General features: G+C 42.3%; 1 protein-coding gene across 4 annotated transcripts in view; it reads left to right on the top strand.

The window, feature by feature from the left end:
* Window positions 1-19,297, top strand: part of C2CD3 (C2 domain containing 3 centriole elongation regulator) — a 163,218-nt gene that overhangs the window by 119,501 nt on the left and 24,420 nt on the right. For 3 of the 4 annotated variants that reach the window (XM_053560620.1, XM_053560619.1, XM_053560618.1), the window contains 3 exons: window positions 8,827-8,985; window positions 13,379-13,599; window positions 17,725-18,649. In XM_053560620.1, the coding sequence (XP_053416595.1) occupies window positions 8,827-8,985; window positions 13,379-13,599; window positions 17,725-18,649 (1,305 nt within the window). The remainder of the gene's footprint in view (window positions 1-8,826; window positions 8,986-13,378; window positions 13,600-17,724; window positions 18,650-19,297) is intronic. The other variant, XM_053560621.1, reaches the window with a different exon arrangement.

Genomic DNA, 19,297 nt, shown 5'->3' with positions numbered 1-19,297 from the left:
TAAATATAAACTCAGGGTGAAGGGATGGGCATCTGTAATCCAGGAAAATGGAAATCAGAAAAAAGCAGGGTGGCAATTTTATTTACAGATCCACTAGGCTTTAAACCAACAAAAGTAAGGAAAGACAAGGGTGGTCATTTCATATTTGTTACAGGAAAACACTCATTAGAGATGTCAATTATTAACATTTATGTGCCCAACCAGAATGCTCCTCGGTTTATAAGGGAGACCGTAACAGACATGAGCAATTTAATATCTTCTAGCACCATAATAGTTGGAGATTTTAACACCCCTTTGGCAGTGTTGGATATACCCTGCAATAAGAAACTAAGCAAAGAAATTTTGGACTTAAACTTCACCATACAACAATTGAATTTAACAGATACTACAGAATATTTCATCCTAACAAAACTGAATACAAGTTCTTCTCATCAGCCCAGGGAACATCCTCCAAAATTGATCACATCTTAGGTAACAAGTTAACCTCAGCAAATTTAAAAGTATAGAAATTATTCTTTGTATTTTCTCTGATCATCACGCAATAAAAGTTAAACTCACCAGTAACAGATATCTACATACTCATACAGGAAACTAAGTATGAAACTACTCATAAGGAAACTAAGTAACCTTATGCTGAATGATAGGTGGATCATAAATGAGATTAAGAAGAAAATTGCCAAATTTTGGGAACAAAATAATAATGAAGATGCGAATTATCAGAACCTGTAGTATACTACACAGGCAGTCCTAAGAGGGAAATTTATAGTGTTGCAAGCCTTCCTCAAGAGAATGGAAAGAAAGGAAGTCAATAACTTAATGGGATATCTTAAGCAACTGGAAAAGGAAGAACATCCAACTGTGCAAGCCCAGCAGAAGAAAAGAAATAACTAAAATTAGAGCAGAATTAAATGAAATCGAAAACAAAAGATTCAAAAATTAATGAATCAAAAAGTTGGTTTTTTGAAAAAAATCAACAAAATTGATAAATTTTTGGCCAACCTAATCAAAAATAGAAAATTAAACTCCATAGCATCATCAATCAGAAATGAAAAAGGCAAAACAACAACAGATACCTCACAAATTCAAAAAAATCCTTAACAAATACTACAAAAAACTTTATTCTCAGAAATATGAAAATCTGAAAGAAATTGGCCAATGCTTGGAAGCACACCAACATCCTGACTTAATCAGAAAGAATCGGAAATGCTGAACAGACCTATATCAAGTACTGAAATAGAATCAACCATACAAAATCTCCCAAAAAAGAAGAGTCCGGGACCAGATGGCTTCACATCAGAATTCTGCCAAACCTTTTAACAGGAACTGGTCCTATATTACTTAACCTTTTCCAACACATTCTTTTTTTTTTTTTTTTGAGACAGAGCCTCAAGCTGTTGCCCTGGATAGAGTGCCATGGCATCACAGCTCACAGCAACCTCCAACTCCTGGGCTGAAGTGATTCTCTTGCCTCCACCTCCCAAGTAGCTGGGACTACAGGTGCCCACCACAATGCCCAGCTATTTTTTGGTTGTAGCCGTCATTGTTGTTTGGCAGGCTGGGGCTGGATTCGAACCCCCCAGCTCAGATGTATGTGGCTGGCGCCTTAGCCGCTTGAGCCACAGGTGTCAAGCCACTTCCCAACACATTCTATGAAGCAAATATCACCCTGATCCCCAAACCAGGAAAAGACCCAACAAGAAAAGAAAACTAAAGACTAATATCTTTAATGAACATAGCTACAAAAATGTTCAATAAGATCCTAGCAAACAGAATCCAGCAAGACATCAAATGAATTATACACCATGACCATGTGGGTTTTATCCCAGGGTCTCAAGGTTGGGTCAATACATGTAAATCTATAAATATAATATATCACATAAACAAACTAAAAAACAAAGACCATGTGATTCTCTCAGTAGATGCAGAAAAAGCTTTTGACAATATCCAGCATCCTTTCATGATCAGAATACTTAAGAAAATAGGTATAGAAGGGACTTTCCTTAAGAAAATAGGTATAGAAGGGACTTTCCTTAAACTGGTAGAGGCCATCTATAGCAAACTCATAGCCAATATCATATTGAATGGAGTAAAATTGAAAACATTTCCACTCAGATCAGGAACCAGGCAAGGTTGCCCATTGTCTCCACTGCTTTTTAACATTGTAATGGAAGTCTTAGCCATCGCTATCAGGCAAGAGAAGGTGATCAAGGGTATACAAATAAGGTCAGAGGAGATTAAACTTTCACTCTTCATAGATAAGATTTTATACCTGGAAGACCCCAGGGACTCAACCACAAAACTCTTAGAAGTGATCAAGGAATATAGTTAGTGTCTCGGGATACAAAATCAATACTCACAAATCAGTCGCTTTTATATATACCAATAATAGTCAAGCTGAAAAAACAGTCAAGGACTCTATGCCCTTTACAGTTGTGCCAAAGAAAATGAAGTATTTGGGAATTTACCTAACAAAGGACATGAAAGATCTCTATAAAGAGAATTACGAAACTCTGAGAAAAGAAATAGCTGAAGATGTTAACAAATGGAAAAACATATCATGCTCATGTCTAGGAAGAATCAACATTATTAACATGTCCATATTACCCAGGGTTGGTGCCTGTGGCTCAGTGAGTAGGGTGCCGGCTCCGTCCAAACTGCAACAAAAAAAAATAGCCAGGCCTTGTGGCGGGCACCTATAGTCCCAGCTACTTGGAAGGCTGAAGCAAGAGAATCGCTGGAGGTTGCTGTGAGCTGTGATGCCACAGCACTCTACTAAGGGCGATAAAGTAAGACTCTGTCTCTAAAAAAAAAAGTTCATATTACCCAAAGCAATTTACAAATTTAATGCATCATCACTGTCATACTTTAAAGATCTAGAAAAAGTAGTACTTCATTTTGTATGGAACCAGAAAAAAACCTCGAATAGCTAGAACATTACTCAGAAATAAAAACAAATCAGAAAGAATCATGCTCCCAGACTTCAAACTATACTATAAATCTATAGTGATCAAAACAGCATGGTATTGGCACAAAAATAGAGAGGTAGATGTATGGAACAGAATTGAGAACCAAGAGATGAACCCAGACACTTATCGTCATTTGATCTTTGATAAGCTTATCAAAAATATAAATTGGGGAAAGATTTTCTATTTAACAAATCCTGCTGGGAGAATTTGCTGGCAACTTGTAGAAGACTGTAACTGGATCCACACATTTCGCTATTAACAAAATTGACTCTCACTGGATAAAAGATTTAAACTGAAGATATGAAACTATAAAGATTCTTAGAGAGAGTACAGGAGAAACACTTGAAGAAATTGGAGAATACTTTATGGGGAGGACCCCCGCACCAGGCAATTGAAGCAACACCAAGAATACATTACTGGGATCTGATCAAACTAAAAAGCTGTGCAGCCAAGAACACAGTAAGTAAAGCAAGCAGACAGCCCTCAGAATGGGAGAGGATATTTGCAGGTTATGCTTCTGACAAAGGTTTGATAACCAGAATCCACAGAGAACTCAAACTTACTAACAGGAAAAGAACAAGTAATCCCATTTTATTGTGGGCAAGGGACTTGAACAGAAGCTTCTCTGAAAAAGATAGGCACATGACCTACAGACACACGAAAAAATGCTCATCTTTATGGGCGGCGCCTGTGGCTTAGTCGGTAAGGCGCCGGCCCCATATGCCAAGGGTGGCGGGTTCAAACCCAGCCCTGGCCAAACTGCAACCAAAAAATAGCCGGGCGTTGTGGCGGGCGCCTGTAATCCCAGCTGCTCAGGAGGCAAAGAGAATCGCTTAAGCCCAGGAGTTGGAGGTTGCTGTGAGCTGTGTGAGGCCACGGCACTCTACCGAGGGCCATAAAGTGAGACTCTGTCTCTACCAAAAAAAAAAAAAAATGCTCATCTTTAATCATCAAAGAAATGCAAATCAAAATCACTTTCAGATATCATCTAACTCCCGTTAAGAGTGGCTCACATAACAAAATCCTAAAACTACAGATGTTGGTGTGGATGTGGAGAAAAGGGAACATTTCTGCACTGCTGGTGGGAGTGCAAGCTAATACGTCCCTTTTGGAAAGAAGTATGGAGAACATTCAGGGATCTAAAAGTAGACATGCCATTTGATCCTGTAATTCCTCTACTAGGTGTATATCCAAAAGACCAAAAATCACTTTATAACAAAGATTTGCACCAGATTGTTCATAGCAGCTCAATTCATAATAGCCAAGTCATGGAAGAAGCCTAAGTGCCCATCAACCCATGAATGGATTATTAAAATTGTGGCATATGTATACCATGGAATATTATGCAGCCTTAAAAAAGATGGAGACTTTACCTCTTTTACGTTTACATGGATGGAGCTGGAACATACCCTATTTAGTAAAGTATCTCAAGAATGGAAGAAAAGTCTCGGCACCTGTAGCTCAAGCGGCTAGGGTACCAGCCACATACACCACGGGAGCTGGCAGGTTCGAATCCAGCCCACACCCGCCAAACAACGGTGATAACTACAACCAAAAAATAGCTGGGCATTGTGGCAGCCGCCTGTAGTCCAAGCTACTTGGAAAGCTGAGGCACGAGAATCATTTAAGCCAACCTCATGAATTTGAGGTTGTTGTGAGCTGTGATGCCACAGTACTCTACCCAGGGTGACGGCTTGAGACTCTGTCTCAAAAAAAAAAAAAAGAATGGAAGAAAAAATGTCCAATGTACTCAGTACAATTATGAAACCAATTTACAATCACTCACACTTTCATATGAAGAATAGATCACAACTATGGCCCAAGATGAAGGAGGGAGGAGGGGTGTTGGGAGGGGAGAGGGGAGGGTGAATGGTAGAATCACATCTATGGTGCATAATGCAAGGGTACATGTCGGATCTATTAGTATAGAGTATAAGTGTCTTAACACAATAATTAAGTAAACGAGATGAGGTATATATTAACCAGTGTGATGTAAGCATTCCTAATTCTATATGAATCAGCGCCTTGTACCCCATAAATGCATTAATGTATACCTGATCTATGTGTTTATGATTTAATAAAAACATTGGAAATATATAAATAAAAATAATAAATAAATAAATAAAAGATTAAATACAGAGTAACCATATGATCCAATAATTCCACTCCTAGGTACCATATTTTACCATGTATAATGTGCTCTAGTGTGTAATACACACCCCCATTTATTTTTTTTATTTTTTTTATTTTTTTTTTATTGTTGGGGATTCATTGAGGGTACAATAAGCCAGGTTACACTGATTGCAATTGTTAGGCAAAGTCCCTCTTGCAATCATGTCTTGCCCCCATAAAGTGTGACACACACCAAGGCCCCACCCCCTCCCTCCGTCCCTCTTTCTGCTTTTCCTCCCCCCCATAACCTTAATTGTCATTAATTGTCCTCATATCAAAATTGACATAGAGAACTCAAATTAGGGCAGTGCCTGTGGCTCAGTGAGTAGGGCGCCAGCCCCATATGCCGAGTGTGGCGGGTTCAAACCCAGCCTGGCCAAACTGCAACAAAAAAAAAAGAGAATTCAAATTAATCCACATGAAAAAAGCCAACAATCCCATATATCAATGGGAAAGAGACATGAATAGAACCTTCTCTAAAGATGACAGACGAATGGCTAACAAACACATGAAAAAATGTTCATCATCTCTGTATATTAGAGAAATGCAAATCAAGACAACCTTGAGATATCATCTAACCCCAGTGAGAATGGCCCACATCACAAAAATCTCAAAACTGCAGATGCTGGCGTGGATGTGGAGAGAAGGGAACACTTACACTGCTGGTGGGACTGCAAACTAGTACAACCTTTCTGGAAGGAAGTCTGGAGAAACCTCAAAGCACTCAACCTAGACCTCCCATTTGATCCTGCAATCCCATTACTGGGCATCTACCCAGAAGGAAAAAAATCCTTTTATCATAAGGACACTTGTACTAGACTGTTTATTGCAGCTCAATTTACAATCGCCAAAATGTGGAAACAGCCTAAATGCCTACCAACCCAGAATGGATTAACAAGCTGTAGTATATGTATACCATGGAACACTATTCAGCCATTAAAAAAAATGGAGACTTTACATCCTTCGTATTAACCTGGATGGACGTGGAAGACATTATTCTTAGTAAAGCATCACAAGAATGGAGAAGCATGACCCCCCATTTTGTTTTTTGTTTGTTTGTTTTTTGAGACAGAGTCTCACTTTGTCACCCTTGTAGAATGCTGTGGCATCATACCTCACAGCAACCTCAAACTCCTAGGCTTAAGCAATTCTCTTGCCTCAGCCTCCCAAGTAGCTAAGACTATAGGCACCCACCAAACACGGGTGCTATTTTAGAGATAATGGCTATTTAGAGATAATGGTGTCACTCTTGCTCAGGCTGGTCTCAAACCTGTGAGCTCAGGCAGTCCACTCACCTTGGCCTACCAAAGTGCTGGGATTACAGGCGTAAACTACCGCACTAAGCTACACTCACGTTTTTAGTCCAACCTTTCAGGGAAAGCCCCTGGAGAAAATAGCCATCTCTTGGCCAGGAGAGACACATCTGGGGAGGGCTAACACTCCCCTGATAAACATGCCAATTGTGCTGCCTTCCCACAGCCACTAACTCTGTAAAGGTTACCCCTTCCCTCGCACATGGGAGCCTTTCCTTCCCTGCCACATCAAGGGCCCAGCCGAGATGGCCACATGTGTGGATGGCAAAGCGGGGGTTTCTGAGGCCTCCTGGCCCATGGGCAACCAGGCAGGTCCCTGGGGCCTGCACTAGGCTCCCATTCCCGGCCTTCCCAGCCACACCCCTTTCCAAATTTCAGCCCCAGCTGGTGGCCTGCCCCCACTAGATCCTAGATTCTCACAGACTGGAACCCTGTGTGCCTGGTGGGCTCAGGTGGGAGGATGCAGCAGCCCTGGGAGACCCACTGGGTTCCCCCACTCCCAAGCCATGCTTCCCATGTATAATGTATTTCCTTATTTTTCGCCCCAAAATTTGGACAAAAAGGCTCGGCGCCTGTGGCTCAAGCGGCTAAGGCACCAGCCACATACACCTGAGATGGCAGGTTCAAATACAGCACAGGCCCTCCAAACAACAATGAGGGCTGCAACCAAAAAAATAGCCGGGTGTTGTGGCAGGCACCTGTAGTCCCAGCTACGTGGGAGCTAGAGGCAGGAGAATCGCTGGAGCCCAGGAATTTGAGGTTGCTGTGAGGTGTGATGCAACGGCACTCTACCCAGGGCAACAGCTTGAGGACAAAAATGTACATGTTATACATAGCAAAATACGTTACATACCCAAAAGAAATGAAGATATACGTCCCCACTTGTATAACTTGTATACAAAAACTTGTATACATATGCTTATAGCAGCATTATTTCTAATAACCAAAAGTAGAAACAACTCAAATATTTGTTGACTGACTAGTAGATAAACAAAATGTATATCTATATAATGGAGCATTATTCAGCTATGAAAAGGAATGTAATTTTGATAAATGCTACAGTATAGATAAAGTTTGAAAACATTATGCTAAATGAAGGAAACCAGTCACAAAAAAGCACATATTATATAATTCCATTTCTGTGAAGTATCCAGAATAGGCAAATCCATAGGGACAGAAAGTAAAGTTGTAGTTAGTTGCCTAGGCCTGGTAAACATGACATGATTGCCAGTATATGGAGTTTCTTTTGGGGGAGATACAAATGTCGTAAGAGGGCAGTGCCTGTGGCTCAAAGGAGTAGGGTGCCGGCCCCATATGCCAGAGGTGGTGGGTTCAAACCCAGCCCCAGCCAAAAACTGCAAAAAAAAAAAAAAAAAAAAAAGTGCTTTGTTAAAAAAGAAAACGTTGTAAGATTGATTGTGGTGGTGGTGGTACAACTCTGTAAATATTGAATAACTCTGAAAGCCATTGAATTGCATACTTCAAGTGGGTGAATTATATCTCAATGAAACTGGTATTTTTAAAAAAGAAGATAGCCAGAGTCACATTCTTTTTCTTTTTTAGACAGAGTCTCACTGAGTTGTCCTGGCTAGAGTGCCCTGGTGTTATAGCTCACACTAACCTCAAACTCCTGGGCTCATGCCATCCTCTTACCTCAGCTCCTGGGACTACAGGCATCCACCACAACATTTGGCTAGTTTTTCTATTTTAGTAGAGACAGAGTCTTGCTCTTGCTCAAGGTGATCTCAAACTCCTCACCTCAGGCAATCTATCTGCCTTGGCCTCTCAAAATGCTAAGGATTATAGGCATAAGCCACCACCCAGCCAAGAGTCACATTCTTAAATACCATGCTAGGAATTTGAGATTTGTTCTATACATAAAGGAAAAGCCAAAGCTTGAAGGGAATGATTAATTGAGTTAATACACGTTGAATGCTTACAACAGGGCTTGGCATATAGTAAGGACTCCAAAAATATTGTTCTTATTATTTTTACTTCAGATTTATGTTTTAGAAAAATCATTCAGGCCTGTAGTCTCAGCTGCTCGGGAGGCTGAGGCAAGAGAATCACGTAAGCCCAAGAGTTAGAGGTTGCTGTGAGCCGTGTGATGCCACGGCACTCTACCAGAGGGCGGTACAGTGAGACTCTGTCTCTACAAAAAAAAAAAAAAGAAAAATCATTCAGGCTACAATATGGAAAATGGATTAAAGAGGGGGTAGGCAAGACCAAAGGCTTATAATTCAAGGAAGAGTTGATGAAGTTACAACTATGGTAGTTGGGATAGATTTGCAGTACCATTTCACGAAATTGACTGGTTTCTTGTCACAGTAGGATTTTTCTCATTGGTTTATTTGGCTCCCACTTTTTCTTGACAGAAACGGTACAAGAAGCCAGGCATCCCGCCATGAAGAGCATGTGCAAAACATCCGCCGATTTCATGAATCCCTGCAGCAGGGAGAGGCACTCTTGCCATGTGGTGACAAACTAACCACCTCACCTTTGTCCTCCCATACCTCCATTCTGACTTCTCTCAGGTGAGGCTCTCTGCTGAGAAAAGACACAGGAAACCATTGCAGGGCATGGCATGTAAATGGGTAATGGCAGTGTGCATACTGCTCTTCATCAGTTATCATCACCCAGGGAGATTTAGTAGAGGGCCCTTGTGCATATCAGTATCAGGTTGGACCCTGGAGACTTGTAGGATCTCTCTTAGATGAATCTATCTCAGGTTGAGACCTTTCATACATTCAGGGGACACTATTAACTGATCTACCTACAAATAAAGAAACTTTCAGTTGTTCACCAAAACTTAATAAACCACCCCCATATCTATATAGCCTCACATCCTCTTTACCATTCACCAAGCCTCATCCTCCTCTCCATCCTAACAACCACTGACTTCCTCTAGAACAGCATCTATCTGTTTTATTAACTCTTTCTTTTTCCTTTCTTGGTATAGTTAGCATATGACCCAGAGAATCACTGTGAGAATTGAAAGGGCTGTTATCAGCCCCTAGGGTATCTAATGAGAAGTATGATTCAGTAGAAAGAACTTGGCATCAGAGTCGGATAAACTTGACCTCCATTCCTGGTTCTGCCATCTTAGTAGAGGACATGGCTGTGTTGCCAAGTAATCATAATGCAGGAAGGTAAGAGCTGCAGGTTTATTGGCCAAGGGTAGACAGAGGAATGAATAGCATTACGCTTTGTTCACGGAAAGATTTAAAGAACTGGTCTTTGAAGGAACAGGTCAAAAATATGAAGGGTATCTGTGCAGAAAGAACATGGGCCAAGGCCCGGGGGCATGAAACAAGTCACGTTTGGAGAACTATCGGCAGTGTAGTTAGGAAAAGCTGAAGTGGGTGGCGCCTGTGGCTCAGTGAGTAGGGCACCGGCCCCATATATCAAGGGTGGCGGGTTCAAACCCAGCCCCGGCTGAACTGCAACCAAAAAATAGCTGGGCATTGTGGTGGGCGCCTGTAATCCCAGCTGCTCGGGAGGTTGAGGCAGGAGAATCGCGGAAGCCCAAGAGCTGGAGGTTGCTGTGAGTCCTGTGACATCATGGCACTCTACCGAGGGCGGTAAATGAAACTCTGTCTCTACAAAAAAAAGAGAAAAAGGAAAAGCTGAACATAAGGTGCAGGGAGCAGGGTGAGTTCCGTAGGGGTCTAATCATGAAGGGACTTGAAAATCATGCTATAAGTTTGACTTTCAGAATTATTTGCAAGTGCAAAGTGACGGGGAAAGGGAAGGAGGAAAGTGAAAAGTTTGAGGAGAAAAAAGTTTAAAAGATTTTATATTTGAGAGCTTGTTCGGAGGTCTTACCTGGGGAGCACAGCTACTCATTTTTTTAAGAACCCTTGACTAAAGAACAGTCCTCCTCTGTCAAGGAACATCATCCTCTTCCACTGAATGTGCAGCTTCAGGAAGGATGCACCTGAAGTGGAGAAGGAGGATAAAGATTTTGTTTGTAAAAACCAGCCTATCCTTTGGTTAGGTTAAAGGAGACAAGTTAAAAAAGAATTGAACCAAAGTGCTATAGGCTATGGAAAACTGCCCAAACTTACTTTACAAGGAAGCAATTCATTCATATTCTCATCTTCAGAATACTAAGAGGCTGGAGGCTATTTGAGTAAAACCATTTACAAGTTACCTATATTTTATTGGGTCATTCACATAACATATTGGGAACCTACTGAAAAGAGAAGAAGCACTTCCTCGCCCTAGAGTAGGTTTTCTCAACAGAATGTTGACATTCTGGCCAGATATTTTATTGCAGGGCCCAGTTCTGTGCATTGTAGGACGTTCATCAGCATTCCTGGTCTCCACCCACTACATACCGGTAGCAGCCCTCCCTCAGTTGTGACATCCAAAAAATGTCTCCTAAGACTGGATGCTGTGGCCCATGCATGTAGTTCCAGCATATTGAGAGGCCAAGGTGGAAAGATCACTTGAAGCCAAGAGTTCAAGAATACCCTGGGCAACAGAGTAAGACCACATCTCTACTAAATAAATAAATAAAATTTTAAAACACATAAAATGTCTCTAGACATTGCCAAGTGTCCCCTAGGGGACAATATCGCCCTAGAGCAGTGGTTTTTAAAATTTAGTGTATAGTAGGTTTGGCGCCTGTGGCTCCAGTGGCTAAGGCACCAGCCACATTACACCTGAGCTGGCGGGTTCGAATCCAGCCCAGGCCCGCCAAAAAACAATGATGGCTGCAACCAAAAAATAGCCGGGCATTATGGCAGGTGCCTGTAATCCCAGCTACTTGGGAAGCGGAGGCAGGAGAATTACTTGAGTCCAGGATTTGGAGGTTGCTGTGAGCTGTGATGCCACAGCACTCTACTCAGAGTGACAGCTTGAGGCTCTGTCTCAAAAAAAAAAAAAAAAAAAATTTAGTGTATAGTCAGAATTACGCAAAGGTCTTATTAAAGCACTGGTTGGTAGGACCAATCCAGACAGGTTCTGATGTAGTAGGTCTAGGATAAAGCCTAAGAATCTGCATTTGTAACAAGTTCTCAGGTGATGCTGATGCTGCTAGTCTAAGCAAGGCTTTGAGAGCTACCATCTTAGAGGATTCTCTACCAAATGCAGATGAAACAAGATAATACCAATTTGCATTGCCTCCTTGGATTCAGAGAGCCCTAAAACTGCTTCATTTGAATTACAGCTATGAGATTTGAAGGGCAAGTATCAATAAACTTGTTTCACAGATGAGAAAATTATAGCTTGGTGTTAGTAGGTTGTTGTGCTGTGATTCTACCCAGAACCTCTGACAGGAACAGTGGGTTTGGATGTTTGCTAAAGCTGCACCAAGTTTACGTTTATTAGCATGTTCCTGCTACAGGTATTTATCCACATGGCGTACACCAGGTCATAGACACTTTAGTGATTCGATAGACACCACTGTGATTTGATATAGTCTTGGCCTCTAGTGATAGAATAAGGATCAGCTTTGTCCTCCCATTTTATTTGGATTTGACTTGGAGACATGCAGAGACTGTTACTAACAAAAGGTTAGAAAGACTTTCAAGTATTTAGTGTCTGTGTTGTGCAAATTTTGTACCAGTATTGAGTGTATTAGAGAAATGGAGAAGTTTGGGATAGTATCTTTTAATCCCAGATGCTCATTGCCTACTTAGAGATACTTGTACTAACAACAAGTAAATTAAGGGAAAATCTTAGACAGGTGTGATGGAAATGATGAGATGGAAAGAGCTTAAGGGAGAGATAGCCCAACAATTTGAGGTAATAGACTTTGAAAAGAAGAAATATGAGCTACAACCTTAAAAGTTGAATGAAATAGGGACAAAGCAGGGAGTAGCTTTAACTCAGGTTCCAGTATATGGCAGAGCCCATCTTTTATAGAAACAGCACAAGACTTGGAGACCCAAATTCTGCATAGCTACATATTGCTTCCTACTCCATATAAATTACTTAAATTCTCTGAACCTCAAGTTCCTTATTTGTCAAATAATAACCACTGATCTCATGTAGTTGGATAAGAATTAAACAAGATAAAGTATTTGAAAGCATAAAAAAACAGGGGCCAAGTACGGTGGCTCATGCCTGTAATCCTAGCACTCTGGGAGGCCAAGGCAGGTGGATAGTTTGAGGTTACGAGGTTGAAACCAGCCTAAGCTAAAGTGAGATCCCATCTCTACTAAAAATAGAAAAACTGAGGCAAGAGGATCACTTGAGCCCAAGAATTGGAGATTACTGTGAGCTGTGATGCCACGGCACTCTACCCAGGGTGACAGCTTGAGACTCTGTCTCAAAAAAAGAGAGAGTGAAAGAGTCTCAATCTCTCTCTCTTTTCTTTTTTTTTTTTTTGTCACTTATTCATGTCCGTTTATCCATACAGCATTCTTTTGTTTTGTGCCAAGCATTATGCTGGATACAACAGATGTAAAGGAATCAGCATAGGGCTCACTGTACATCAGGGAAAATAGATATGAATTAAACAGGTGATGTACAGAAAGAACTGCAGGGCACAGACAAGAAGCCCTTAAGCTCCTTAAGTCAATTGAGAGGGGTCAAGAAAGCCTTTTTCACTTGCATGAAAGATCAGGGATGATTACAAGCTAGCAAAGGACAATGTTAGCCCACAGTAGGGCTTTATTCTGTCAGTAAAGGCTAGAATGATGGTCAAGAATAGTTCTCATAGAAGGAGGTGGCATTTTGGCTGGACATCAGAAGAGAAACCACATTAGACAAACAGTAAGGGAGAGAGATTTGTCTCCAGCACTGGGAATGCAGAGAAGTGAAGATGAATTGGTGGATTGGAGAGAGGGGGCTCTGGTATTAATAGACCAAGTCAGAGATACTAAGGTTTTGTCTCAAGTGGTAGAATGTCCAGGGGACATAAAGTGATGTTTATAATCTCTGTGAATAACCCTTTTGTCTTTTCTTCTTTGTTTATAGGAAGAATCTGAGTGAGCTTGATCAGATCCAGCAATACTTCAGCCAGAAGCTCACCAAACCTTTCCTACCCCTCATCCCTCAGACTCATACTGCCACCTCGCAGTGCCAGGAGAACTGTAAGGACACTGTTGTGCGAGGAGCCAGCAGCCTAGACCCTGAGAGCCAGTGCATCCTGGAGAAATCCAATAACCTGATATTGCAAGTCAGCTCCTTAATCACAGGTATGGCTCAAGTTCTTTCTTGAGAAGTTATGGTCACTAGGTGCTAATTCAGAAGCATTTGAATGTCTGCCCTCAGATTAGTCTCATAACAAACAGAGACCAATGGTTTTCACTGTCTTCCCTTTTTTTTTCTTTTTTTGACCATCTTCCTTTTCAAAGAAGGAACATTGGCTCAGTGCTCATAGCACAGTGGTTACAGCACCAGCCACATACACCAAGGATGGCAGGTTCGAACCTGACCTGGGCCAGCTAAACAACAATAACAACTGAAACAAAAAGTAGCCGTGCATTGTGACAGGCACCTGTAGTCCCACTTACCTGGGAGGCTGAGGCAAGAGAATCGTGTAAGTCCAAGAGTTTGAGGTTGCCGTAAGCTGTGACGCCATGGTACTCTACTGAGGATAACATAGTGAAACTCTGTCTCAAAAAAAAAAAGAAGGGATACTGTCCACACAGCAACCTGTGACAATGGAAAGTACACTGGATTAAGCCTGTCCTTGGTGGCCTTCTGACTCAGACTTGTATTTGACTCTCAGCATGTCTTTCCCACCTTGAGCTTCACTTTCCCCAACCACAAAAAGAGAAGGTGGATTAGATGAGTGGTCCTCATTAGCAGTTCTTGAACTTGTGCCACTCTCTTTTGAGAAAAAAATCAACTAAAATACATTTAAAGTTCTCAGAGCCTAGAAATCTGCAGTTTTGACAAGCACCCTAGCTGATTCTGGATGTTGGTGCTCCATAGTCCAGCCTTTGAAAAATACCTTAGAGCAGTGTTGCTCACTTTGGTTGGATATTGGAGTTAATTAAGGGAGCTTTTAAAAATCTCCATGCCGGGTGACACCTGTGGCTCAAAGGAGTAGGGAGCTGGCCCCATATACCAGAGGTGGCGGGTTCAAACCTGGCCCCAGCCAAAAACTGCAAAAAAAAAGAAAGAAAAAATCTGCATGCCCAGCCCAGTCACCTCAATAGAATCTCTGAGGTGACTCCCCAGGTAATTCTAGTGTGCAGTCAAGACTGAGACCACTCCAGAGAACGTATTTACCAAACTTGCCTGAGCATAAAAATCACCTGGGGTCTGCATCACCTTCTCTCCTTCAGGAAGGTGACCCACTTTCAGCTCTCTGTGGAAGTGCTCTAAACTTTCTCTTTGTTCTTCCTAAAAAAATCTTTCTGCAAAAAGAAAAAAGAAGAATCACCTGGGACACATTTTGAACTATAGATTTCTGAGTCTTGCTCCATTCTACTGAATCAGGATCTAGGGTAAAGACCTGGAAATCTTTATCAGGCAAGCTTTGGGGAATGTTGAGAAATCAATTAGCTCAGCATCTTTAGCTCCCCCTTAGTGTTCTTTTTTTTCCAAGCAAAATGTGTAGATTTTACACAGAGATGAATAAGTTCAATTTTCTGTTTAAAGATGGGGGTAGGCTCAGTGCCGGCAGCTCAAGCAACTATGGCACACACATATACACCTGAGCTGGCTGGTTCGAATCCAGCCCAGGCCCATCAAATACCTACAATGACAACTACAACCAAAAAAATAGCCAGGCATTGTGGAAGGCACCTATAGTCCCAGCTACTTGGGAGGCTGAGGCAAGAGAATCACTTGAGCCCAAGAGTTTGAGGTTGCTGTGAGCTATGACACCATGGCACTCTATCCAGGGCGACAACTTGAGACTCTGTCTCAAAATAATAAATAAATAAATAAATAAATAATAAATAAAGGTGGGGGTGGGGAGACATCCTGGTTGATGTTAGGTGCAAATGTTTCTGCCTGCTTCTCCCAGATACTTACTGTGTTGGAATCCAGAGCCCCAGATGCGTACTGTGTTTGACTTCCACTTGGTGCACTTGGAACATTCAACTATTCACTGAGTACCAAATATGTCAGGCTGTGTTATGTTATTCGTTCCAGAAGGATACAGTGATAGACAGGGTAGGCATCGTCTCTGCCTTCATTAAGCTCATATGTGGTCAACTGAAGAAAATTCTCCCCAGGCAGAAGCGTAAGAGTGAAAGAGGAGGCTTGTTCCAGGTAGAAATGGGAACAAAAGCAGGGATTTTTCTAAAGGGTAGAAAAAAAGAATTAAAGGATTGAAGCTGTTGGGCCTTGAAGCCAAACTTGGGAGGTTAATGTTTACCCTGGAAGAAAATGGGAGTTCTGAGCAAGGGGAAGACAGAATGAGAACTGATTTTCATAAGGACAGGATGAAGCTGAAAAAGAAAAGATGATTAGATTAGGGAGAAGCCAGTTTTAAAAGGAAAAAAAGCCTGCTGCCTCTATCATGCCTCATGACAAGCCATATAGCAATTCCATTCATCTGGGCATCTGGGAAGGCTTCCTCAAGGAGGTGCAATGGAGTAGGGCCTTGGAGGCTGGACTGGTTTATTAAAAGCAAAAAGCTTTCTTTTTTTCTACCTTTCTGCTCCAAAACAGAAAAGGTAATTTAGACCAAAGGATCAGGATCCACAGTCTGCTTCCTGGTGCCTGTTGCTATTGACAGGCAGGGATGTTCCATTTTCATACATTTACTCTTTACCTTTTGAGGCCTAAGAATTGTCAGTGTATTAAACAGCCAGCACCTGCTGTAAGCTGAGCCCTCTGTTAGGTGCTCGGAGGAACAGTGACCCCCTCTCCCAAGAGTCAGATTTGCCTCCAATTCCTAACTTTCTCCAAAATAATCGTGCAAACATACATCGTTTACTAGACCTGTTTATTAATTTATTCACTCACATTTTATCTCAGGAATAATTTTTTTTAATTTCAGACTATTATGGGGGTGCAAATGTTTTGGTTACATGAATTTCTTTTTATTCCAGAAATAATTTGAGATGACTAGTAGCTTCTATTTATTAAGTGCCTATCTGTGTACTACACAGTGTATGTCCATTGATCTCATGTATACTGTAACCCTGTGAAATGGGTAGTGTTAATAACCAAACAGGTTCAAAGAGGATAGATTGCTGATCACAAAGTTAACATGTGACAGTTGAGATTTGAACTCAAAAAAAAAAAAAAGAAAGAAAGATAGGCTTGGTGCCCATAGCACAGTGGTTATGCCACCAGCTACATACACTGAGGCTGGTGGGTTCGAACCCAGCCAGGGCCAGCTAAACAACAATGACATCTGCAACAACAAAAAAACAGCTGGGCATTGTGGTGGGCGCCTATAGTCCCAGCTTCTTGGGAGGCTGAGGCAAGAGAATCGCTTAAGCCCAAGAGTTGAGGTTGCTATCAGCTGTGATGCTACAGCACTCTACCAAGGGCCACATAGTGAGACTCTGTCTCAAAAAAAAAAAAAAAAAAGATTGGCTGACTCCAAAGCCCGTGCTCTTTCCAACACCCCTGCTACCTCCATTTTCTCTATAAACCTCCCTGTCTGTCACAGGGTGTTAGATATTTTCTTGCTTTTATTTTCCAAGTAAATTAGGTAGTTTTAATAACTGTCATCAAATAGGTAAATAAGTGAATTCTCATTTTGGTTTTTAATATAGGTAATAACTGAAGTAAATGGAAGCATGAACATGCCCACCAGGACTCCCAGCTCCCAAGAATTCCTGAGCAGGAGCAAATAGTCACTGAAAGCGTTTCCACAGATGTATCCACAACTATAAATAGTTTAGATTTTGGTCCTCTGATACTAGAATAAAGTACTAGAAATTTTACTGCCTTGAGTATAGTTTCACTGACTCTTGGGTGGTTTGTTCAAAGTCTGATTGTAAGAATACTTCTGACGGCTGGGTGCACTGGCTCATGCCTATAATCCTAGCACTCTGGAAGGCCTAAATGGGAGTATCGCTTGAGCTCAGGAGTTCAGGACCAGCCTGAGCAAGAGTGAGACCCCATCTCTACTAAAAATAGAAAAATTAGTTGGGCGTAGTGGTGGGCACCTATAGTCCCAGCTACTCGGGAGGCTGAGGCAGGAGGATCACTTGAGCCCCAGGAGTTTGAGGTTGCTGTGAGCTAGGCTGATGCCACAGCACTCTAGCCTGGGCAACAGAGTGAGATCCTGTCAAAAAAAAGAAAAGAAAAGAAAAAGAATACTTCTGAAGCTAGAGGCTAGTGGGGGAAACTTGAGTGGTCTGTGGCCCTTCCTTATAGTAAGAGTGATATCTGTTGCTGTTCAGATCTGCAGACTATCACCAGGAATTCCCAAGCAGCTTTGAGTTCTCATCGAACCAGGAATAAAAATAGCAAGGTCACCACCCTCCCAGATGCTCAGGACACAGAAGTCATGCAGGAACAAAGCACAACTCCAGACAAGCCACTGGCAGGAGCTCCAGATGAAGACACAAATTTCTCACCTCCCTCTGCTCTTGAAGAGACTTCAGATAGAGAGGGAATGTTCCACAAGTCACTAGGGCATACAGTCCCCATTACAGGGATGCAGAGCAGTGAGGACACTGAGCCAGGCCTGGCCTACAGTGATGAGGACTATGAAGAAGACATCATTGAGCCCAGGACCTTAAATGAGATCACCACTGTGACAGACAGAACTAGCCCCTGGTCCAGTTTCATATCAGACACAAGTGAGATCATCAGCCCTCAGCCTGATGAAATACAAAGGAAAAACCCCTCTTGTACTTCTCCAGAGCCTTTCCCCAAAGAGGAACTCAAGATCGCAGGCAACTTTGTGTCCATCCCTGAAAGGGCTGTCAACCCTGACCTGCATAGACACAGTTCTCTTAGCCAAAGTCTTGTTGCTTGTGAGGATGGGGCCTCAAAGGCCAGGTTTGGTGAGCCTACCTCAGCCGACCCTCAATTTATCCCATGCCTGACACTCTCAGGAGCCCAACAGAGCAACGCTTTTGGTGGTTGGAGCTCACCACAAGGGGATCAGGACAAGGAGCCCATGCCAGAGGCCCAGGCTGAGAATGAAGCTGCCTCCAGTGAGTTCAGTGATTCTGCTGATAGCTTCGAGAAATTCCCTCTACACCTGGCTTCCCAGAGCAAAAAGGAAGTCCATAAGAGGCCAACCATTGATGACTCTGACGTCAGTCAGAAACAGGTGACTACTGGATCCGAGACATCCACAAGGCAGAGCATCCTTCTGTATCCTTTGGTGTTTCCCACAAGTGACCCCTTTAAGCCACCTCCAGGCATTTTGGATGCTGGTGCTTAGGTTAGCCGAGTGTGAGTGTGAGCAGTGGCTACCCTCATGGAATGCACAGGGGGCATGGGAAGACACTCCAGAATACTCACCTCCATGACAAGTGCAACAATTCTCCCATTAACACCAGTCCTCAGAAGCAGAATGCGCTGAACTGGGTGTAAGTATTGGTAGCACATTCATTGGCCTACCTACTCTGATTTATCTCATTTGTCCATTGGGTATTTTACCACTTGAAGGCAGTACTTTGGATCTAAGCAATGAGTTTGAAAGAGATGTGAAGGCTTGGCACCTGTAGCTCAGCGACTAGGGCGCCAGCCACATACACCTGAACTGGTGAGTTCGAATCCAGCCCAGCCTGCCAAACAACAACAACTACAACCAAAAAAAAATAGCCAGGCATTGTGGCAGGCACCTGTAGTCCCCTCTACTTGGGAGGCTGAGGCAAGAGAATCGCTTAAGCCCAAGAGTCTGAAGTTGCTGTGAGCTACAATGCCACAGCACTCTACCCAGGGTGACAGCTTGAGACTGAAAGAGATGTGGAGGATGTAGAGAAAGAGAAGCTAGCCCATTGATTGAGCATTTGCTAT

The sequence above is a fragment of the Nycticebus coucang genome, chromosome 14 (assembly GCF_027406575.1).
Source record: "Nycticebus coucang isolate mNycCou1 chromosome 14, mNycCou1.pri, whole genome shotgun sequence".
In the NCBI taxonomy this organism is placed as follows: Eukaryota; Metazoa; Chordata; class Mammalia; order Primates; family Lorisidae; genus Nycticebus; species Nycticebus coucang.
This window is presented reverse-complemented; position numbering and strand designations above follow the sequence as displayed.